The sequence below is a fragment of the Neopelma chrysocephalum genome, unplaced genomic scaffold (genome assembly GCF_003984885.1).
Source record: "Neopelma chrysocephalum unplaced genomic scaffold, ASM398488v2 Primary Assembly neopelma1_69, whole genome shotgun sequence".
Classification (NCBI taxonomy): Eukaryota; Metazoa; Chordata; class Aves; order Passeriformes; family Pipridae; genus Neopelma; species Neopelma chrysocephalum.
Genome location: NW_020897729.1, coordinates 7,361,515 through 7,385,209, shown reverse-complemented (window position 1 = coordinate 7,385,209; position 23,695 = coordinate 7,361,515). Strand labels below are relative to the sequence as shown.

The window sequence follows — 23,695 nt, the reverse complement described above, 5'->3', positions numbered from 1 at the left end:
CAGGGGTTTAATTGGCTTCATTGGAGCTGTATGTTCTTGTATCAATAGGGAAACATAAAGAAGCATGACTGCCCTCTTTTTGATTAAATAGTGTTTGCATTAAAAAACTGCAGCTTGTGCAGGAATTTACCTACTTCAACTTTTGGTTCTTATTATTGTCTTACATATACGTGCCTCTTGTCTCTCTATAGCTTTATTTGAAGCCCTTTAATTATTCTTTAAAATTTTCCTTTCTGCAGAGTTGTGTGGGCCACCCAGGGCATGTGGGCTGGTCTCCAACACACAGGGTGTTGCCCCCATCACTGCAGTCATGGGTGTCTGTGTCCCATAGACCACCTGAGCTGCCTTCCCTCAAGATTAATTTTTAATGGGAGCCTACAGGTTAATACTAACTGTTTTGTCTTAAAGGGAATCTCTGTAGGCTTAGATGGTCACATCTGTGTCCTCCAAGTTTTTAGGAAACAAACTCTAGGTATCCATCTCCAGACATAGAGTAACAAATTGTTTTCTTGCAATTCCTTCTCCTTTTTTATCTTATTTTCCTACCTATCAGCCTAAGCTTATAGTAACAACAAGCTGTCTTAGCTTCAAAACAGGAGAAAAACACTAATAGGATATTTTAGATGATATTTTTTCATTAAAAAACCAGGAACAATAAGTTGCCTTTGGATTCACTCTTTCAGGGATTATTCCCAGAGGAGCCTGGGTTTCTAGCAATGGGCTGCAACTGGAAGGTATGCATTGCTTATTCTAGGATTTAGGAACATTCTCACTGATCTTCAAAAGTTCTTCCTTATGTGAAAAGTAATTAGTATAAGGTGTTAATAATCTTGCAGTACTGCCCTTACCTGAAAGTGCTAGTATCAGAGTCAATAAGTGAAATATTAGGAAATTTTAATTAAGAAAGACTTGTAACTTAGTAATGAGTAACTCCTATAACTAGTAAGATTGGGGCTGCTGCCTCTTGATTGCACCCGGGGTGCGAAGAGCATCCATCCCCCTGGCACCATGCCATGAGACTGCCTTTCAACCAGCACTGCTGGGCTTGGTGTAGTTTTCAGTGCTGTTGGTTTCCCAGTTCCTAAATACAAGCTGTCCAGTACTTCACCGTGTTTATGATTATCAAAGCACAATACCAATTTATTTTTATTGAGAATAATTTTCATCTTTCCATTGCCTGAATGATTTGGCAGAGAGTGGGAATTAGCTGAGAAGGGTGAGGATTCAGAATTAAATTGCATACAGATCACCTGAGTGCTGGTGACCTCACTGGACTGCCCCTGCTGTATCAAGAGAACTTCATTTCTCCTTCAGTCTGTGTTACAAACTGTGCCCCACTTCAGACAGATAACAAACCCCAAAGGTTTTCCCTTTTAAACCATTTAATAGATAACTTGAGCTTTATAGCTGCAGCAGGTGGCATATTCAGCACAGTATTTTCTGCCTAGATAGAGACCCTTTGTCTTCCCACCTTAAAGAAAACAACTCCCCCTTAGTACTCTGTGTTTAAAGATTCAGTGTTTTTGATTCCTTGATGCTTTATTATCATTGGAGATAAAAATCGGATACCTGGAGTAGGAGAGGCTTCTTTCTTGTAAGGTCCTGGATATGAAAATTACTCAATAGTTGTATGGAACAATGATTTGATTTTTGTGTGTGTGGTTTCTTTTTTGTTGGTGGGTTATGGGCCTTTTTTTTTTTTTTTTTAGTATAAATTCCTGCCTATCTCCAATTAAGAGAAGCCTTCATAGGTAGTCTTAATTTTCTTGAAGTAGTTCAGAAAAGTAAAGTAAAATTTCTAGGAGTCTTTAATGTTCTGTGAAAGCGATGGATGGTGTAACAAAACTTTTAACTCTTCCTCCTGATGCTGAAAAGTTCTGGAGTGATGGGGTTTGGGCAGCGGGTTTTGGGTTGGTTTCCTTGTTAATAATGCAGTTCAAGCACTTGGATCCCGCGAGCACAATGATAACGGTGGTCTCAACTTTCCTCCTACATGAGAAACTTCTCCGGCGGCCATCCAGAGGTGCTCCCTGGCAGCGGCCGCTCCGTGTGAATGCCTGTTCTTGAATCCCGGGGCTGAATGGGAGATCTCTCCGAAGCGCTTTCCCACAATAACACAATGAGCCACTTTGTCAGCGCAGCGTCAGCCCGGAGTCAGGTTAGCGGTGAATGGCGACAACAGGAGTTTGTGCTGCACAAAGGTGTGCTGAGACCTGGTTGGGGATGGAGTTTGGTATGCCTGCTTTTCAAGCGCTGCAGATCGATAGCATAGATAGCCTCTCTTTTTTTTTTTTTTTTGGTGGTTTAATTAGTGGTAAAAAGAATAAATAATCCCCACCCCATTGATTCCAGTAGGTTCCTCACTCCACAGGAACTGCAGAAGAGATAACCAAGGTCTTTGTGATATTATTGCAGAGAGATGATTATTTGAGAGAGCAGAGTTGAAGGGGAGGCTATTTATCGACAAATGCTGTGCTTATCAGCCTGGAACCATGATTAATACTCTGGCTATTAAATGGAGGGAGAAAGCAAACAGATGAAGCATTCCTGTGCCTTATCTGACCTGCACCTTTGTGCAAGAACTTCTGTTTGGGTAGGGGTTTTGCCCATGTCCTTGGGCACATACATGTGGTTGCAGCTCTGGGCTGGGGGAGTTCAGTACATATTAAAACTATTAAGAGAGCATAAAGAGGTACCCTGGTGCAAATGTTTACAGGATCAGGGCCCAAACTGACGACAGGTGTAGGTCTGGATGGAAAGGTGTTGTTCTCACACAAATTGTTTCAAGCAAAGTGCCGGTTATTCCAATCTGTTTAAGCTGGTGTTGTGAATTTCGTTTGCAAATTGCTTTTGTCAGAGCCAATACAGAGTGTAGAGCACCCTAAAAGGGTGATGGTGTAGTTACAAAGTGTGCAGTGTTGTCTCTGTTGCACAGAATGGCTCTTTGCCTTTAGGGGACCAGTTTGTCTGTGGGATGGGGGCTGTCGGGGCACTGTCATCCTCCACTTGTGTCCTTGGCATGTGGGGGACCACAGCTGGGAGAGCTTTGTGTTTCCTGCTGGAGAGGATGATGTCATCACAGAATCAGAGGGTCAACCTTAAAGCTTATCTCATTCCCACCCCCTGCCATGGGCAGGGACACCTTCTGCTAGACCAGGTTGCTCCAAGCCCCATCCAACTTGGGCTTGGGCACTTCCAGGAATGGAGCAGCCACAGCTTCTTTGAGCAACCTGTGCCAGGGCCTCATCACCCTCTCAGGGACGGATTTCTTTTTAATATTTAATTTAAATATCTTCCTGCTTCATGTTCATCCTGTTTGATGTGGATTGTGGTCTTCTAGAAAAGTACAGAGATTGTGAGTGCAGTTGATGGTGTGTTGTACAGCTGGCAATTCATCAGCATCCAGAACACTCTAACTCCAATGTCTCTGAGGGTGGACAAGGAAGAACAAATTAGTTTGAAATGTTTAATTGCTGCTTGTATTTTTGGAAGTGCATAAAGTAACTTCTGTAAAAAAACTAAAGAATTTTGAAGTAGTTGCTATTTAAAGCAACTTGTGCCAGAAAGGACAACACTAAAAATAATGGGAAAAATAATTGGCCACCATTGTTTAAGAAGAGTTAACCTCAGCCTTTGGCTGCTTGGAAGAAGTGCTATGAAATTGTGTGAGAGCTGCGTGCCTGAAAAAACTTCTCTATTTTTGCAACTACATCCCTCGTGAGTCTCCTTTATCCATTATGATTAATATGGAGGAAGGTGAGGAAAGAAAGGTGTGAGAACAAAGAAGAAGGAAAGGAATATAAATAGCAAAAATTATTAACTTAACATTCAGATTGAACAAAAAGCACAGAAGACCCAAATGGTGAGAGTGAGTTGTATCCAAGTTGTCTCTCTGTGCAGCTTGCTCTCCTGCCAGCGGTGCAGGCTGTAGCTGTGGTGTTGTTTGCATGTTTTAGAATTGATTTTGAGCAGCAGATGAATTTCCTGCTCTAATACTATTTGCAGAAGTGAGAGTGCAGTGGAACCATTGGATTAGCTCTTCTGCCTGTGGCTTTCTGCTCAGCCGTAGCTAATATAAGCCTAATAAGAATTTTAGAGATCTGTTTCACCCCTGTTTTATTCCCTTAAATCTAGTTCCATTAGGTTTTCACACAAGTCTGACTGCCTTCAGGCACGTGCACACCCCAGCCGTGGGTGGGGTGGGAGGAGGGTGGGTTGGCTTTTCCTACACGAGTTTTCACAAGATTTCCCTCTGGAAAACCAGGGGAAAAACCGCTAGTGGGGCAAAGTTTTCCTTTGGTAAAAGACTCCTTTGTGTGCCAGCTTGCTTTATTCCAGTATTTCATCAGAGCTATTATCTGTTGATTAGTTGTACTTGCCTTGTGAAATAAGACACTCCTGCATGATGCTGTTTGACCTGATCTCCCCATTCCTGATGCTTGTTTCTGGTACGTGTTTGAAGTTACTTGGTTATTCCATTTCTTCCTAAGGTTAGGCTAGGAACCAATTCTTAGCAGTTTTTCTGTTCCTAAATGACAAACATTTCCTATGAGGGGCATGCAGCTGGTTATGTTGCAAAACTGCTGTTGTTTGTGATGATGGAGTTTCAAGCCTGGAAAACTTGAGGTCAAATAAATGCAAACTACTGAAAATCATCATATCATTACCCTCTGGATTGCTGCCTTGGGAATCTCACACCATTGTGAGGGAAAAACAAGGCTAGCTTTCCTTGATCCTGTATAGTATTGTGAATACTGCTGGTAATTCTGTTTTCAGAGATGGAATGTACCATGGACCTTGAAATGTGTCGTTATTTAAAATAAACTAGAGGGGAATAAACCCACTGATTAATTACAGTGGTCAAGTTTTGAGAGGATGTTTATGCTTTTCAGCTTGCTGGAGATAGGATCCGACTCTTGGTGTCCTTGTGTCTGAAATGGCACAGAGAGCAAGCAGCAGGCATTTCACTACCTCGCATAAAATGCCAGTGGCTTTGTGGGTATGTGTTCCCTCTAATCTGTTTTCTTTTGTCATAACAGATTTTTAGAATTGCATGTATTTCTTCAAAATTGTTATGAAGAAGCCCATCTGTTTGGATGCTTCCAAACTAATCTACCGTGTTTGCAATTAAACAGGGAAAGAATGTGTTCAGGTTTCAGTCGCTCTTCAGACGGATGTGATTTAACTAAACTAATGAAGGCACAGCAGACAAGACAAATTCCAGACTGTTTGTGCCTTGACCAACCATCTGTGCACATACCTCCAGGTACTGCTCATGTCTCAAGAGGCTTTTCTACATGAACAATTATTACCACTCCTCTTTGAATTGGAGTGGCAAGCCATGGCAGGAGTCTCTTGAAAGCAGCTCTATTTACTGCTCTGCTTTTCAGTGAAAATATAATTGTTATGTATGTTTTAATTAAATCTTAAAACTTCAACGTGTGCTGTACAAAATGCAATGAGCAAACGGGGCAGTGTGTGAGCTCTCTTATCTCTTGCACACAAACACCAACATAAAGAGGAACGTGCAGAGGAAGCACTGCTCGTTTGGAGCCTTCCCGGTGGGTCATAGACCCATATTGAATCCTCAGTGTTTGAGTGTGTGTATACAAATATGTTTATATTTATACGCCATCTGTACATACTAGCAGTTTTTTCCTGGTTATTTTTCTGTCTTACTCAAAAGATTTGTTCAAAATATCCCTGAAAAAGCACCCATTTCTTCAGCTGTATAATAACCAGCAGTGACATGATTTGACATACTAGACTTTGATAACAGTTCTTCCATAGCACATACAAACTCCTGTAAAATAACAGATGGTTTCAAGATTATTTTTCTTTATGGCAGACTAACATGTGCTGCGGGTGAATACTAAAGGATTTTTAAAATTCTCATTGTATTTCTCATTGTATATTCTTTCTTTTCCAAAGTGAGTTTTCTTCTAGAAATATTTGAGTCTTCCCTGGTTTTGGGGTCTGTGTTTTTAAAGCCATGTTTGGTGCCAGGTGGGACCTGTGATTCCATACATGTTTTTTAACCCTGGCAAAACCATTTTTAGGAACTCCTATTTTTTTGTCCCAGTTATAACAACACGAGTGTTTGAGGGTCAGTGAAGTGCAGTTGGTTTTTCATGTCACACCTGAACTGGCTTTTCCCATGGTTGTAAAGTACCAAGGAAGTTCCTGCTGGGTTGGATTACGGCTCTGGTCAGTGCATCAACCACTGTGCACGAGATCAAAGGGGCTCATACAGTACATACTTTTTAATATAAATGTATGTAATGGTAGAAAGGATCTTATGTTAGACTGTGTAACCCTGTGTGTGCACTGTCTATGAACTTCATCATGCTGAGGTGGTAAGAATGTTTTTTGGGTTTTTTTTTGACTGGAAAGAGAAAATTCTTTTTTAGTTTATACTGTGTGCATTTCAAATCTTTCCTCTAGTAACACTAGGATTGAATGGGGAGTTCTTACTCTTCATGTGGTGTGTTCTTTGCTAATTAGATAGAATACATATAAGCAAGCACTGCATGAATGAAATGTGTGTTTAGCACTGAATTTTTGTTGCATATTAAATAAACCAGGGTATGTGGCTCTACTCAGCATTGGAAAGCTGTCTGTCCTTGTTGTGGTACGACTTTTGTAATTCCAGATGATTGTGATAAAAAAGCAGAACACTTTGTTCAGTACCTCTTAATGGTCTGCTGCAGGGAAATAAAAATTGAGCCTTTGCAGAGAGTGGTCACAAGATTGAATATTCAGAACTCCTCTTGCTTCTGCCAGGTTCTCTGAGTTAGTGTGCCATGGCTGGAAGAGGTTCTTTGGTATTGTAAAAGACAGAAGGTAGGAAGAAAATCACAGAAGAAAAATGTTCTTGGCTTTTAGCCCTATTAATAGCATGGGTAAAACCTTCTAGGAAAAGTAGAATTGAGTATCTTGATGTGGTTCACACTGCTTTTGGAATTTCAGGAGAACTCTGACATAACCTATTAGGTCATGTTAATTGACCATACATGGACGTGGGGTTTTAGATAGTTACACTTTGTTCCTCTGTGTGTTTTTAGTTTTCTCTCCAGTGCCATGTGCAACTAATTTATGTATTACTAATTCACATATTGAATTAATTCAAGGAAACAGAGTCATCTCAGGGATCAGCAGAAGGCTGCAGTACTGAATTCAAAATCAAGTTCGCAACGGTGACTTGCAAACATCAAATGATTTTCAAGTTTGATTTTGGGGACAGAGACATCAAACTTGGATGGTTATTTCTTTCTAGCTCTACAGCAATACGGGAAACTGTGATTTCCATATTCCTGGAGGTAACTAGAGAAGGAGATGAAGCCTCTTGCTCCACGCTGGCGTTGCTGTGGCGCGTCCCAGCCAAACCTAGGGAATGTAGACGTACAGGAAATATCTCTTTTAAAATTTAAATATAGTCAGCTTTCTAGACAAAACCCCAAATTTGAGTTAGTACCTGAAAAAAAATCTGTGGGTTAGTATTTGGCAGTTCATATTTTAGCTAAGGAAGAGTTCTCATATCCTGGAATGTGACCTGGTTCTTTGAGTCCTTGTCTGGTGTTTTCTTCCGTCGATGTTCTGAATTTGCAGGAAAAAGAAACTGCTTGTGTTCAGACCTCACCTTCTTTGTATTAATCAACTTTGCATCCGCTGAGGTACAGGAACGCTAGGTTTTGGAGGGGTGTGAAAGCAAGGCTAATAAATCTGTTTTAAGTAGGATGGATGAGCAAATAAGCTCAAAAAGTATGTGGTGTGAGCCCTGTTTCCAAAGGGTTTGGCTTTGGAGTGAAGTCTGCCAGTCTCACAGCAGATGTCTTAACCTTGTCTCACCTAAGTCTGCCTGCAGTGAAATACTGCAAAAAACCCTACCAGTGGCCAGCTGTGCCTTTTAGCCAGTGCTGCTGCTGGCATCGTCTCTGGTGGGGTCATACCAGACCTGACAAATACAGGAAGCCCTTTTATTTATTTTCCTTATTTTTTTTCCCTTTCAAGTGAGGCAAGTGTAGACACGGCTGTAGTGACAAACCATTAATAAAGCAAAAGGAATGCAGCTGTAAAACTTTAAATAATGACATGTCGCAAATAAATGTCAACATATTGGTTGTTGTGCCTGGAATGGAAATATTACTAGGAAAATATGTAGCTTCAAGCTACAGTCTGGCTTGCTTTTTTTTTTTTTTCCTCAAGAAAATAGCATCAGTGTGATGCTTAAACTCTGTTAAAGCTGGGGCTTTAAAATCTGGGCTTTCATTTCAGATGAACGTGTCACTTATTTGGAGGAGAGGGGTCTGCTCCATATGTGTTTAAAATAGCTCCTATGAACATTGTGTTCTTTAACAACTGTGTCTCAAGCATATTGAACTTCTGTCCTGTAACTGAGTCTTAGATAAAAGGAGGGATTTAGTTTAAGGGTGGATAATAATACATTGCCTTTGTTTATGTCTCGGTGAAGTGATGATTAGAAAAGTGGTATTTTCATACAAATAAAACCACCAGAAAGAGCTGTGAGAGTTGTTCTAAATTTGGTACTAAATTAAAATGCTGGTCTCGAGCTGTGTGGCTGCAGGTGACAGGGCCAGGTTTGCTTATCTTCTGAGAAACAAATGCACTTTTAGTCTTCTGGTTCTACTTAGATGTGGAGGGGCCCGTGTGATAACAATGAAAGGATAGATGTGATTCAGTCCATGTGGGCACTGCTGTCACTTTTAAATCACACGAGAGGTCCTTTTCAGGAGCTGGAGGAGCATCTCCTGGTCAGGCTGATGTTTCTGATTGTTAAGTGGTTGTGCAGTTAATGGGATTGCAGTGAGCTCTGGAAGTGGTTGATGAAAATGAAGACAGTTTATTTCAACTCAACTATCAATTTAGTCATTAAACTAAAAAATTTTAAAAAATATAAATTTAAAGCCTGGCAGCACCTGGGTGCTGAGCAGGTACAGGGATGTAAGGTTTGCAGGATGCTGTCTGTGGAACCACATGCTCCAACCCTGGTGAGGTTGGCTCAGTCCTTCATGCCCTCTGGAGCAAATGAATTATATTCCTGGTTTATGGCTCCCACAACACTTTTCTTATGAGCTGGGATTTCCCTGTTGCTCTTTGGCAAAAGATCCCCTCTCTGTACTCTGTTGGTCTTGTGCCAGCTGAATACCTGACTGTCACCTGCCACCTAAGTCACAGCACATTATTTTTCTAACTCGAATTTGGGATGTATATGAAATTACTCAGGAGGACTTTGGGATTCTCTGGCATGAGGGGTGCTAAGGAGTCTGCCTGCTCAGCACTGGACACGTGAGGGTGCTTTGCTTAGTTCTTGTGCAGAAGTCTAGATAAACTATGTGATGAGATCATCCATTTTATTCACTAGAGCTGGATTATTGCCCTGTAAACCAGCATGATGGTACCCTTAATGCTGAATTAAGACTTGTTTTTACAAGGCAGCTTCTTGTGGTTTTAGTGATGCTCACATATCACATCAGTTAGCTGGGAAGGGGGAGGGTGTGCTGGAAGTGATGTGTGATTTTTCACAAATCCTTAAGTGAGATCGTCATTTTCTGTTGTTCTCTGTCTAGCATGGGGTGTTCAGAGCACGGGGATGTGCTGTCCCTCCTGCTCCAGCAGAAACCTTAATCCTTTGGATCATGATTAAATGCAAGTCAGGTGTCTGCTTTTTGTGTTGCAGTGGCAGTTCATGCTCTTTACAAGGCCCTAGAAAGAAAATGAAGGTGTTTGGCTTTGAAGTGTGGCTATTGAGTGAAACTGCTGTAACATCTTAACCATGTGAGTGACTTAGTTCTGAGAGCTGTGGTAGCAAGCAGGATGCTGGTTTTTAGAAGGACAGCAAAACTCTCTCAAAGTGTCTCAGAACTTGCCTGTTTCAGTGGTGAGGGCTGAGGATTATAATCGTGGGAAAGAGTGGAATTCTGGCTAGTTGGTTTTTGAAAGTCTTGCATGGAAGTTTGACTTTTTGTGCTTTCGATCCACCACTGTTCAGAGCCTTGAGTTCCCGTGTGCCATCCTGAGACAAAACAAGGGGTCCTGCTTAAGTTGCTTGATGGGCAAAACGACCTCCTAAAATGCAAGTGGTTTTTTGTTTTTTTTTTTTCAGGGTCTTTAACTGCTGGGTTTTTTTTTTCCTTGCAGGAAGTCCGTTGAGGAAAATTCTCCATGAATGTACGTCACAATGATGATGACCGACCAAATCCCGCTGGAGCTGCCGCCGTTGCTGAACGGGGAGGTGGCCATGATGCCTCACATCGTGAATGGGGATGCATCACAGCAGGTCAGTGAGCTAGGCAGAAGCTGGCTGCTGTAAATGAACTATTTGTGGGCCAACAAGGGATTTTTTAAACTTGGGGAGATGGCTTTCCTTAGCACTAGGGAGGGCACAGTATTTCCTGGGACACCAGAATTCTGAGATGTTAAAAACAATGCTTGAAATGGACCATTAAATTGATTGTGTTTATTTGCATGTGTGTTCGTTGAAGTAAAAATAATGGGATTGAAATAATGTCTGTAAGTGCCGCACATTTGCGGGCTTTGCAGAAAGTTAGTCTTATGATTTGCTTGTGCTAACGCTTGTCCAGGCATCTCACAGTATCTGTGATGAGATTTTAAGATCTTAAAAATGCTGAGATTGGAAAAAAGGGAAGCAGGAAAGAAATGGAGAATAGCAGCGATGTCTGCTATTCTTGGCTTACCTGAATGTGCTGATCCCAGCAGGCCTGTGTACTACCCTGTGCTTCATTATAAGAAGCAGACGTGAATTTTGAGTGGGTTTTTGAAGGAAGGTAAGTTTACAGTTGCTTTAATTTTTTTCTGGGAGATATTCTCTAATAAGCTCGATCGGAAGTTGGTAGAATGATCATAGGACCATAATGATGCCCTCATGCTGGGTTACAGCCTGGAGGTTCAAGCTGATAGGTGGTAGCTTTGCAAATATGTCATTGGGGTTAAGGTTTCTCTTTGTAGAACATCTATCCTAGCAGTTTTTCTGTGTTACTCAATTTGGTTCCCTCCTGATGTGAGACATTTCAGCAAAGTATTTTGATGAAGGTAGAAGCAAACTGTCCTTCTCGAATCAATATAAAATGTCATTGTCTTACTTCTCATTCTCCTTCCAAGCTGCATTTTGAGCTAGAGCAACCTCAAGAGGAAGAATAATTTACACTTTCCTTGTAAGCTTCGAAGGCTGTTTGGTTATCTGGATTCTGATTATGATGTAGATTTTCATTGCTGTGATTTTTTTTTTTTAAGAGTAATTTCTACACAGTGTGCTTTGCCTTGAAAAAACAGTAAAGAAAGGTTTTAATGGTTGTATTTATCAAGTCTAATATTAATATGCTTAAGTGAAAGAACAATCTTATTGATACTGGATAGGATAATTGTTCTTTAAATACATGCTTTCCTCCTTGCTGGAAACCATTTATCAGGTCAGACTGTCCTGTAGGTCCTTCTGTATTACAGAAAGAATAAGTGAAGTGTTCTGAGCCCTCCTTTGAGATGGGGCTCTAAGCCCAGTCTTTCAGTTTCCCCATCCTTGATGATTCAGCAGCCTTGCTTGGCAGATGCCTCTGTTGCCTTTAAAGTAGTTTCTCAGCTAATGTTTTGCAGTAAAAAGAACTGCTGGTGCACTGGAAGCACATTGCTGCTTGCTTTTGCTGTGCTGTGCGAACGTGACTCAGCACAACAGTTCTGGGCCAGGTCCTTCTTCTGCTTAAATGTTTGCTGGATGATGCTTTTCGACCTCATCTCCTTATCTTTTAAGTGCTTGTAGCTGGAATACCAATTTTCCAGTGAGACTTTTTTGGCCTCCAGTCTGGCTGTGCCCTCATCAGTTGCAAAGCTTAACTGCCTTTGTGCTTTATCATTTTCATCTTATTCCTGAAGCTTTAGTTGATGTCTTTGCTTTTTAAAAGTACAGTTCTAAAATGGAATTAAATTGGAATAAATGCTTTGATCTTGCAAATGGAACTATGTTAAATGTTCTTAACATGATTTATTATGAAGTAGAAGTGAATGTTAAGTGTTTGAAAGAGATTTATCTTAATCACTTGCAAGGCAGGAACAGCCTTCAGGATAGACTTGCATAGGAATGACTTCCTTAGAAAGATGGTTTATCTTACTCCATAAAGAGGTGCTAGTTTTAGGAGGACACGTGCTTTTACAGGGTGTAATTACAGTCTCTATTAGAAGCTGGTGGTGAGAAAGCACCACAGCTGAGCTGATGGGAGATGAGGCATGTGGAGTTTTCCAGGCTGCAGTGTGGCCAGCAGGGAGATCAGTGCCTCGTGCCTTGGAGCTGACAGAATGGAGGCTCTGATGGGATGCTCTGGGTGCACTTGCTGTTGCTCACCCTTATGTGTTACTGGATTTGTGGAGCCTCAGCTGTGCCAGCACGATAGAGCTGTGCTGTGAGCTGTGCCTGGAAATGCTGAGCTCCAGAGAAAAGCCCTTTCTCAAAAGACCCATTCTTAAATATGTAGAAGAAAGACTGGAGCTGGTGAAACACCTTGGCTTTGCCAGCAGCCAGCTGGAGAGGGATGCAAAAGGCAATTCTGCCAGTGAACAGTCCTGCAGTGTAAGGCAGTTGCATGGGAATGTTCATTTGCTCTATCTTCCTGAGGGTAAGTGCTGCAGAGCTGTATAGGGCAGGGCAAGGAATGTCTCTGCCTGCTTGACAGTTATCCCTCTTCCCTAGACTACCCAAAATGGCATTTTTAGCACTAACTTTTTTTTTTTTCAGTTTCCCACACTTTATTTCCCCTACTGCTGACTGTATTTAATGCTTTCATGTCCCTTCCAGAGCTGCTGCTTACTCTGTTTCTGCTTTTAATCCACTTGTAACTCCTTTGGGGATTCAGGGAGCGATAATTAACCTTTTGGTCCAAGAATTTCAATGCTTTCCTGCAGGTACTCCACTGCAAGCTCTAAAATGGTTTTAGTAAAAAGTGGAGGGGCAGCTAGCTGTGCTACAGCACATCTGTACAGAATGTTGGGAGACATAATGTGTGAAGTTTTATTTCAGCTGGGTTTACTCACTGTGCCTGCAAAGGTGTAGCAAGTTTTCTGCTTGCCTGATCTTTGTAAAGGTGTGTTTACCAACCCTGTGTTTTCACCATTTGGCTGGAGTTCAGGCACTGTGCATAGTGCTGGATGTGCTTGTTCTCGTCTTTTGGGGTCACATGCTTTAAAAGAGGGAGACAAGAGTCAGTCTGAATCAGGAACAGGATTTGGTACTTCCCTGTAGCACAACTCTGTGCACCTTGCAAGTGTTTGAACTGTACCACAGCATCTGAGCTGAGTGAATGAACTTCCTGCCAAAATGTACAGATACTTCTTCAGGGTTTCTTGAATTATATATTTGTTTTATTTATACTGCTTGTTTGGCATGTGTTTAATGTGTCATAAATTAGGAGGTTCAGAGTCTGTCACTTGTGGGCTTTGCTATCAAGAGCACTCAAGGTAAACTGACTGAATTGCTTCATGCCTCTTTTCATGCCTCTGTTTTTTGTCCTATCAAAAAAAAGATTGAACCCAGAAAGCTGTTATTAGTTTTTAATGAAACACTGTTTCATTAGTTTTCAAAAGTCACTGTTTTATTTTTTAAGATGTAGTGTGTTCCCTGATTTTTTTCTCACTGAAGAGAGGCTGAAAGTATTTACTCTTTCCACTCCCATGTGGCTGAGGAGAGAACTGTGTTACTAAGAAGAGTATTGCACCCAGTATTCTTTGGACCTTCCTGTGGAATGGACCTGGAAATTCACTGGGATCTGGGACACAGTTTTTTTTAAGTAGAATACAGTACAGAATACAAATCCAAGCGACTGTTTCATTTTTTGGTGTTGAGTTGTTTGGTTTCTTCTTTTCCCCAAAGATTCAATGTATTCCAAAAGATTTGCACTGTAGAAATTGTAAATACAGTAAATTCTTATGATTTAAAGTGTTTGTGAGGAACCTGTGGCTGGATCCCAGGGGGTGCCTATGATGCCATGCTCCCCAGTTGTATGAAGCATGATATATCTAAACAGGGAAGGGAAAATTCACCACATGGAAAATGCTTAAGGGAGGGTTTTAATAAGCCACAGCAGTGCAAGGGGCTGTTTGACCATAGCAAGGAAAATTCTATGGTCATGGCCCTTCTCATGAAGGGGAAATATATTATATGGAGACTGTATTGCATCACATGGAGGCAGGTGAATGTTGTCCTACTTGCTGGCTCACCTGTGCTCACAGGTGAGGGCCCACAAAGCAGCTGGGAGGTGATGGCCTGACTTGAGAGTGAGTTTTCTTCTGTGTACCTAAAGTACACATAAGTAAACCAACAGGATATAAAAAAGTAGATAATAGCATATGCCCTTGGTCCTTATCAGGTAACATTTCTGTCTTTGTGTTAGGCTGTTTATCCACAGTATATATAAATTTTATATCATAGAATCACAGAATTGTTTGGGTTGGAAGGGACCTTTTTAAAGCTCATCTCATTCTAGCCACCTTCCACTAGACCAGGTTGATCCATGCCTCGTCCAACCTGGCCTTGAACACTCAAGGATGAGGCATCCACAACATCTTTGAGCAATGTGTTCCAGTGCCTCACTACCCTCACAGTGAAGAATTTCTTCCTAATATCTAATTTTAACCTGCTCTCTTTCAGTTTATATATTCCTGAACCTGAGCTTTAAGCCTGTGTTAGCTTTGTGGGCAGGTTTGTTAGTCTCTTTCCCAGCTCCCAGTAGGCACGAGAGGCAGACAGTGGGAACAAGAGGGACACGAGTGACATGTGCTTGCCTTGTCATGAAAACTTAGACTGGATGTACTGTGTGGGATTATAAATATTTATAGTAACTATGCAACTTAGAAACATTCATCACTCAACAAACATGGCTTTCGATAAAATGTAATGACATACTGAAATGCAAAATAAAAGCAGGAAGTGCATTATGGAGATAATAAGCTTTCTCTGAGGGTGCAGCAGGTAAGGCTGGGCTTCAGCACGGGGTGGATTAAACTGTTAAATTAAACATCCAAGTACTTTATAGGGAAAAGAAAAAGCCTTTGGGACTGTGCTGCTGACGCCCTGCTTGCAGCTGTCACAAGCTCTGATTTTTTGGATGGGAGGAGGCCAAGGACTGAAGCTGGGCTGGAGTGACCTCGGATGTCAGACCCCACCCTCGAGATGCTGCTGACCAGCACTGTGGGCTCCAAGTGGCTCTTCGAGTTCTCTCTCCTCTGTTGCCATCTCATAAATGTGCATACTCAGGATGATGAATATTGAAAGAGCCGTAGGGCAATTAAAGTTCATCTGGGTTTGTTTTCATTAAAATGAAGACGTTATCTTTACACTTTTTTATTGCTTTCCTCGGATTTTTAATTAAAAGCTTTAGAGGCAAGGCGTTCTCATGAAGACCTCTCGTGTGAAAGGGAAGAGAAAAGCTGCGTTTCAGGCTGCAGAATATGGTTTTGTTGTTTATGAGGACGTGGGGAAAAGTAAATCTCGGAATTAGTTTTATATACTTAGGGTGTATAAACAGAAGAAATTGCAGTGTGCCTGGACATTATTTGTCCCAGGAAACTGGGACAAATTGGGGGAGTTGGCTGGAAGATGGCCAACATATAATACTCAGTATGTGCTGGTTTTATGGTTTGGCTTCAGCTCTGTATGGTCGGTGCCCTGCAGTTGCAATCTCTTGGGGTCATGTGCAGCACGGGGTGAGTGCAGAGGGGGTTGGGTGATGGGATGGGTTATTCCCCAGCTTTGGGAAAGGAGAAGCTGGGGCTGGGTTGCAGCCTGATGGAAGGGTCTGCCTGCAGTGCAAGGCAAGTGGAGGATCTTGCCTGAGGAACCTGATCACTGCTCCTGGGTGTGAGTCCACTTCAGTTACATGTGCTCGTGTGCTGACTGTCCCCTGTGCCCAGCCCTTGTTCCAGTGTTGACCCACATCAGTCACACGTCGGCTATTCCTGTTTGCTCTTGATATGGCTGCTTTCCCCCAGCAACAGCCTGTAAATGTTTTCTTCTGCTCCAAAGGTGGCTAATTTGAGCATCTGTCAATAAGGAGTTATTTCCATATCTATAACATTTTAATAGAAGCTACTATATATAAGTCCCAGGCTCTGCCCATGGGCTCGTGATGGGGAGGATGAAGCTGTGTGGCTGCTGCCCTACAGGAAACTCATTTGTTGCTGGAACAACTTGTTTGTTTTAAAAAAGTGTGTGAATTAGGCAAGGATAATGCGACTTCATTTTGACTATCATAAGCAACAGCTGTTATTGGGTATATAATCTTTTTTTAATGTGGAAATACAAGGAGTTATTTTTAAAGGACAGTTGCAGGCCTGCTAATGTGGACACTTGGGCTGGTGATGGACTCCTTGGACAGGAATTTGTAAATCAATCCCTTCTGGTAACTCTGTGATAGGGTTGTGTAGTCAGAGGAGTCCCTCTCTCCCTGTCAGTCTTGTATCTGCTGTTAAACTCAGCTCTCTGTTTTAGCAAAAAGGTGGAGCTTTTCATGCAGGAGGCCTCAGTCTGGTTAGAGTCTGTGTTTTGAGGAGCTGGACCAAGCTCTTCCAAAGATGTGAGGGTGTGCGAGGTCTTCTGATTTATATTAATCAAATGTGTTAGTAAATAACCAGCTTTAGAGGTGTTGGTTTACACGTCTAATGCAAATAAGCTGATGGAATATTTTTATAATTCTTTGCTTCTTTGTGTTATGGTTTCTGGCTTGTTGGTTGTTTTGGGTTTTTTTTAAGCTGGATGACATTGCTTTGCTCTGTGCTTCTTTTGACCTGATGCCCATGTCCTGTTGTGGATAATTCATGCCTATTCATACCAAAAGAGCACTTAAATGCTGTCACTTAAATGTCGATTGTTTGGAGATTAGGGATGGAATGGCTTTGTGCCTCTTATCTTTTCTGAACCATTTATTGTGCTCTGTATGCTGGATCAGATCCACCCTGATCAGAGCTCCCTGAGAAGTGATAGTTGCAGACAGCATAATGGCTTTCATATGTCATTTCTCTGATTTCCAGCTTGTGCCTTAAAATTGTTGCTGGAATAATGGGTTTCTGTAGGATTACTGTAATTCAAAAGGTCATTTAGGTAATAATTATCTGGCTTAAGGAATTCAGAAACACAACGTGAATTCAAATTCTGTCTTTTCAGATAAAATGATTAAATTCTGCATGCAGATGTCCCAGAATATAAAGACCAGACCTAAATTTGGAGAGTAAGGTTTCACCAAAAATAAAAAAATTAGGTTAATCTTGGTATAAAGTGAAAACTTAATTTATATCTTGATTGAACTTCTGACAGTGCACAGTTAGCAGAAGTGTGTTTAAAGTATTTTAGTAACAGTTTCATAAACAGCAAGAGGGATAAATGGTCACTAGTTCCCAGTGAAACTGTCCATTAAAGAAAGAAATATAAATAAAAAGTTTTAAATCCATCATTTCAGACACTGGAAAATGAATAAAGATGTGTATAACATACCCTGAACTGGGACATATTTTGGTGCTTCCTGGTGTTTGTACTATTCCCATCATCTGCAGAATTCAGCAATGGGAGACAGAGGTGATTTTTTTTATTATTTAAAAAATATTATATTTGTTAATACATAAATAGTTCATTGCTGGTTCTGCATGCAGCTGTTGAACTGTGTGTGTGCCTATGGATTTTGCTTATACTGAGATCTGCTGTGTGTAAGACTGAAGGATAAATTTAAAAAAATGTAACAGATCAACTTCCCTTACACGGCAAGAAACTTCTATTCCTGTGAACTTGAAATCCCAGCATGGGTTGGTGCTGCCTTAAGTTTGTTACGTGTGCTCTTGGCTCTCAGGTGCCAATGATCTGAAGATTTATGTCCTTAGCTATCAGCATTTGGCCAAGTTAAACACATTCTCAAGAGTTTGGTGTGGATCCCAAAGCCATAATTCCCACCTGTGCACTACCAAGTTACATCTTTATTTCAGCTCTTGAAACGTAGACAAGTAGGTGGACTTCAAATCTCTACCTGCTCTTGGACCCTGCTGGTACCCGAAGATGTAGTGTCCCAGTCTGTTCAGTCTAAGCCTCTTCCAGAGAGAGGATAATATACTTGTGTTGGGGAAAATTTATTTTTGAAGATCACAGTGAAACAAATGTGGTGTTTTTTTTCCTTCTTTCTGCAGGTCTTTTTCGTTCAAGTTAATCCAGGTGAAACCTTTACAATAAGGGCTGAGGATGGAACCCTCCAGTGCATCCAAGGTAAGAGGATAACATGAACACATGGATGAGCATTGCTTGCATTATGGAATACTACTCTGTCATCTCCCCAAAAATAGGATATGCAGTTCTGAAAATATACTGAAGCACTTAGGAATGAGAAATTGCAGATGTGGCTGCTCTATGTATTCTAGGAGTTTAGTATCTCAGAATGAGTCATGACTTTCTTGGAAGTCTAGGAGATTTCTCTAGAATTTATTTGTCAGTTATTTATCAGTCCTATTTTGCAGTCTCTTTGCATCTTTTCTGTGCCCCCTCCCACTTAGAAAGTGGAGGAGTGGGTGGTTGTTGCTTGAAGTTCCATCCCCATGGAAATGATGAATTAATAGATGTTTGAGATAGACCTTACAGAAGCTTCCCTGAACACCATCCAGGATTATTTGGTCTTGATGAGCAATAATAACAGCAATTTAAAGCTGCTTGTTGAGATTTATAGCCAACATGCTGTGTGGTAAGAAATTGGTCCATGTGGCAATTAACAGAGGAATAAAGTTGGCTACTCCTTTTATTTGAAATGAATGCTTTATTCTGGCTTAGTACATTAAAGATTTCCATTACAAATATAATTATGACAGCATTTATTTATAATTTTGCTCTTGCTCAAAGTGGTGTTCAGACAGTGTATTTAAATGAATGCAACTTGAAACCTCCTGGTTCTGTATTCCCAGTAATCTAACATGTTTGTGCCAATGGGGCTTGTTTGCTACTCATCAGCAGTCTTTCATAAAATTGATTTAGAATTTGTAACATAAAATAGTCTCCTTTTTTTTGCTAGAGCTGCAGTATTGACCACCAAAGTACACATGTTTATTTGTACAAACCCTTTAGGTTCAGTCTGAAAATTCTTGATAGCCTTTACCTGCTAAAGCTTCAAATCCTACTTTATTGTAAAATATGTTTATTCCTGAAATAAGTACATGCTTCAAACACAGAAGAGCACCTGACTGTATTCCTGTTGGGTGGTTTTTTTGTTTGGTTTTTTTTGGTTTTGTTTGTTTGTTTGTTTGTTTTGTGTATTTTTTTAATTTTTATTTTGGTAAAGCTGTTTTCACAGTGCAGTCTGGAATTTAAATAGTGGTAATAGTGATCTATTGCAGAAGAGGCTGTAATCAGCCAGCAAATATACTAAGATTGGGATTTGTGACAGTTCTATTTTTCCTGTGCTCATTATAAAAGGCTTATTTTGTGTGCAGTGGTTTTGGATATTACACACCCCCTTGCTCCACAAAACTTAGTGTCTTTTTTCTTTCCCGTGACAGAGTATTTTGTATGTTTAAAGGTTAATGTATTCCCTATATGTAGGGCAGCACTCAGACAATAATGATGCATTTTCCCTTGCTCCCCCAGTGCACTATGACTAGCAAGATACAGAACAGTTTTAGCACTATGTTAAGGCAGCATGAAAGTCTCTTTTTGGGCAGTGCCTGTGAGCTGGTGGCTCCCTGTGGAACGGCTGATACTCGCTTTTTCCTTACTGCCACGCATTCAGAGTTATGACATAAGATGTGCTTGTAAATATTCACAGTATGAAGGGCTGCTTTATTACAAATTGGGTGATTCTCTTGAGTTCAGGGAGTGAACACTGTTAATGAAAACTTGAGATGTTGTGGCATGGTTACACTAAATTCTTCAGGATATACGAAAGCTGCTCTTCCCTTTGGCTTGTGACCGTTCTGCAGGGACAGCTAATTTTGCTTATGTAAAGTAATTTCTTTAGCATTTTTTTACATATGACTTCTTGAGAAGCATGAAATCTTCAGGTTGTGCCCCTGGAGCCTGTTCTGGAAGTCCTCTGAGCCACTCCTTGGTGTCCAGGACCCTGTTTGGCTCCACAGCTGTGGTGTATATGGGGATGGGTGGTGATGCTGTGCTTTAGAGGACTGAAGCAAAAACAACAGAGAAAAAGAAATCTTATTGTATCTTCATTTGTCTTCTCAAAGTTGGAAGAAAGGTACTTGCTTTAGGAAAACCTCTGTGGAATATCCTCTGTTTTAAACACCCTGAAGTGTAATTAGCCACTAATTGAGTAATCACTGTTTTAAATCAGAAAGCATAGATGCACATCTGAATGTCTCTGTTTTGTATTAAGAAATCCTTAATACAAAAACTTTTTCCAGTTCCTCAGGGTTGCACCAGTAACATAATAAGTGGAAACTTCAAAAATAAAAATACTCCTGAGAAACTACCCCCTAAATACTATAAAACTGGAAAAAGTGTGTACTGGTAATTGAAGGTGCAATGTGTTACAGCAAGTGCTCTCTCCATTCCTGTTTTCTATTTGCTTGTAGCTGGAGGTGACTTGTTTAAGATGCTGATTTACAAGTCCCACAGGTCACTGTGTCGGGCTGGATTAAACAGCTCTTGGAAACAACAGTGGCTGGGAGAAAGCTCAGTTGGTCAGTGGGCATGGAGAGGGTCTGTGGTTTCCTTGAGAGGACAGACCTAAAGAGAAAATAAGTAAAAAAAAAAAATACAATAAGCCTGGTCTTTTGAAAAAATCAAGACCTTGAGTGCACAATCCCCACATCAGGTTATTTAAGGAAGTGTCTGAGCAGTTCCAGGTGCTCTCACCAGGACATGTGTTGTCAGCTGACTTCCTCAGGGTTTGCCTCCACCGTCCCACGTGATAAAAGAGATGCTGTGGTATGTGACTTTTGTAGCCTTTGTAACAACAGCCAAATAAAGGAGTAAAGAAGGGGAATGTTGGGGATTAATTGAGATTAATTTTTTAATAGTTGCTGGAAGCTGAATCAAGTAGAAGCCCGGGGCCTGGCACTGCCTGTGCGGGCAGGAGGCACGTGCTGGGCTGTGAAACACCTGAGTGGTTGCTGGATGTTGGGGCTGGCCACCTGGGCTGTGTTACAGAGCAGAAACATAAAGCACATCCTTTATTTGTGTGCGATTACACGACCAGCCTTTGTTCCTTTTAAGCCATGAGTGTGTGTTAATGACAAAGTATTAGTGTACTTCCTCTGGGACTCCCAGTATCCCTGGGGAGCAGGGGAGGGAAGCCCTGCCCGCCCTGTGCTGCCAACCACCCAGACTGAGCTCTGGGCTCTGACTGCAGAGCTGTGCCTCTGTGGGTGGTTCAGGGCAGGCTGATTTAGGATCTCAGTTCAGTATCTTTGAGAGATGAAACGGCTTTATGTGCTGTATCATCAGTATTTTAAGAGCTGCTCTTTATATAAAGTTTTGACAGATAATAAATACTTCATAAATGCGTCAATACTTTAAATACTTCATTTCCTTTTCACATTTTTCCACTTAATTTTTCACAAACTCGGGTCTTGACTGTTGCTAGCTCTGCAAGAAAAGGACAAGGGCAAGGCATATCCTCACCCATTTCTTTGCTCGACTATTAACTGTGGACCTTCTACTTCCTTTATATGAAAGATTGCTGCTAGCTAGTGCTTTGGGGTAAAACCACACTAAATGAAATATGGGAAGGGGTGAGAATATGGATCTGATCAACTGCAGAATGGAACTGAAACAACTCCCTGTATTTAAAGAAAAAAAAGTATTCTGCTTTCTGAATTTCAGAATAAATAGATCCCGGGTGAATATGACATGTTCAGGAAATTCCCCTTTCCCTACTGACTGATTGAAGAGTGATGTTTTTAGCCATTATCTTAAGATCTTTGGTAGGAACTTCTGTTGCTGCCTGAGAATTGTCATTCACACTTTACACATGGACAGTTTGTGCATAGTTTGGGGCAGTGAAGCTGTACTTGAGAATCTGTTCAGAGCTTTTTCATCCTGAAAGGCAATAATGCCAAGCTGTCGTACCCACTGTGCTATGAATAATATGGACAGAATGATTATTCTGGTGCCACTTGACCTTGCTTGTCACCCACACGTTGGAAATACATACATACAGAGTATGCAGACTGCGTGAAGCTTCTATCCATTGATCACACAGAATTGCTCAATTATTGCTAAATGTGCTTTTTGTTGCCATCCATCTAAATGGTCCTCAAGCTGGGGTCTCATTTTCTGCCACAAACCAACCAAACTGAGTTTTCTGCTCTGTAATTTTCTGTATATATGTAAAGCTGCAAAAAGCCTGTAACAAGGGTGGAAGAATAGGTAGCAGAAAAGCAGCTGACAGAATAAAAATTGGAATTCCTGGTATATTCTGCCTAACCCATGCTGCTGGAAATACTCTCTTGAAACTCACCTCTAGCCTCTGTTCAGTATGCCAGCACAAGGTTTGGGATGGTGAAGCACAAAATTCGTGTGAAAAGAAAACATATATACTAATGGGAAAAAAATATGCTTTAGTTCTGGCCTTGAACAGGGGAAATTCACCCTTGCACAGGGTAAACAAGGCTGTGCATTAAACTGGCTTTTGTGATTTATTCAAGGACAAGGTACAGATGTGCAATGGCATAGAGGGCTTATAGCTATGCTGAAGCATAAACATCTGTGTTGTAAACAAGAACCTAAATTGCCTTTGGGTGGTTACATTTTGAAATGAAAATAGGATAAAAACATAGGCAGTTTACTAATACTGATATTTCTTTCAAGTGATGTTTTCAAGTGTTTTGCCATTGAGGCTGAACTTGAAGCCCTTGCTTGTTTTTATCTTACAAAACAAAGAATGCAAGCACTAAATTTCAGTGCTGCTTTTTTTGTGGCTCTAAAAGTGAGTAACTTGAGAGAAAGGCCAGAAGTATGCTAAAAATCTAGCAGTGGTTTCTCAAATGAAAGATTTCCTGGAATTATTATTCCCTTAATTTGGTGGGTGGGTGTGGTTTGGTGTGGTAATGCAAAGGAATGGATACTGTTAAAGGTTGAACAGCTGTATATTTGTGTAGGAAGAGTGTGTATGTCAGTGAAATAAGGCTGTTGGTGTAGTCTAAGCAAACCAAACAAAGTCTGCTTGTTTGTTTGGTTTTTTTCCCCTTTATGGTATGAGATTTGAGATGAGGAAGTGAGTCAGTTTCTTGCAGGGAAGGAAAGAGTTGAAAATAGATGGGACATGGTAGAAGCAATGAGTGATACCTGTGATGTGTTACTGGTGGGGACAAGGGTGCCAAGATGAGAGTGGTGACGGGCACACACAAAGGAAAAGGTTGGTCACAGATTCACTGAATGGTTTGGTTTGGAAGGGACCTTAAATGTCATCTCATTCCCACCCTCTGCTGTAGGCAGGGACATCTTTTGCTGGACTAGGTTTCTCCAAGCCCTGTCCAACCTGGCCTTGGACACTTCCAGGGATGGGGCAGCCAGAGCTTCTCTGGGCAACCTGTGCCAGGGTCTCAACACCCTCACGGGGAAGAATTTCTTCCTAACATCCAATTTAAATCTGCCTTCTCTGTTTGAAACAATTACTGCTGCAATAACCATTGTTCTGTTGCTAAATGCCAAAGTCTCTTTCCACATCTCTTGGAACCCCTTCAGGCACCGTAAGGG

The 23,695-nt window shown here is 41.1% G+C and overlaps 1 protein-coding gene across 4 annotated transcripts in view; it reads left to right on the top strand.

Moving 5' to 3' along the window:
• FNDC3B (fibronectin type III domain containing 3B) overlaps window positions 1–23,695 on the top strand; it is a 191,468-nt gene that overhangs the window by 27,539 nt on the left and 140,234 nt on the right. For 3 of the 4 annotated variants that reach the window (XM_027685560.1, XM_027685563.1, XM_027685562.1), the window contains exons 2-3: window positions 10,159–10,297; window positions 18,187–18,262. In XM_027685560.1, coding sequence (XP_027541361.1) covers window positions 10,187–10,297; window positions 18,187–18,262 — 187 coding nt within the window. In that variant the 5' untranslated portion in view covers window positions 10,159–10,186. Of the gene's footprint in view, window positions 1–5,191; window positions 5,267–10,158; window positions 10,298–18,186; window positions 18,263–23,695 lie in introns of those variants that run through there. The other variant, XM_027685561.1, reaches the window with a different exon arrangement.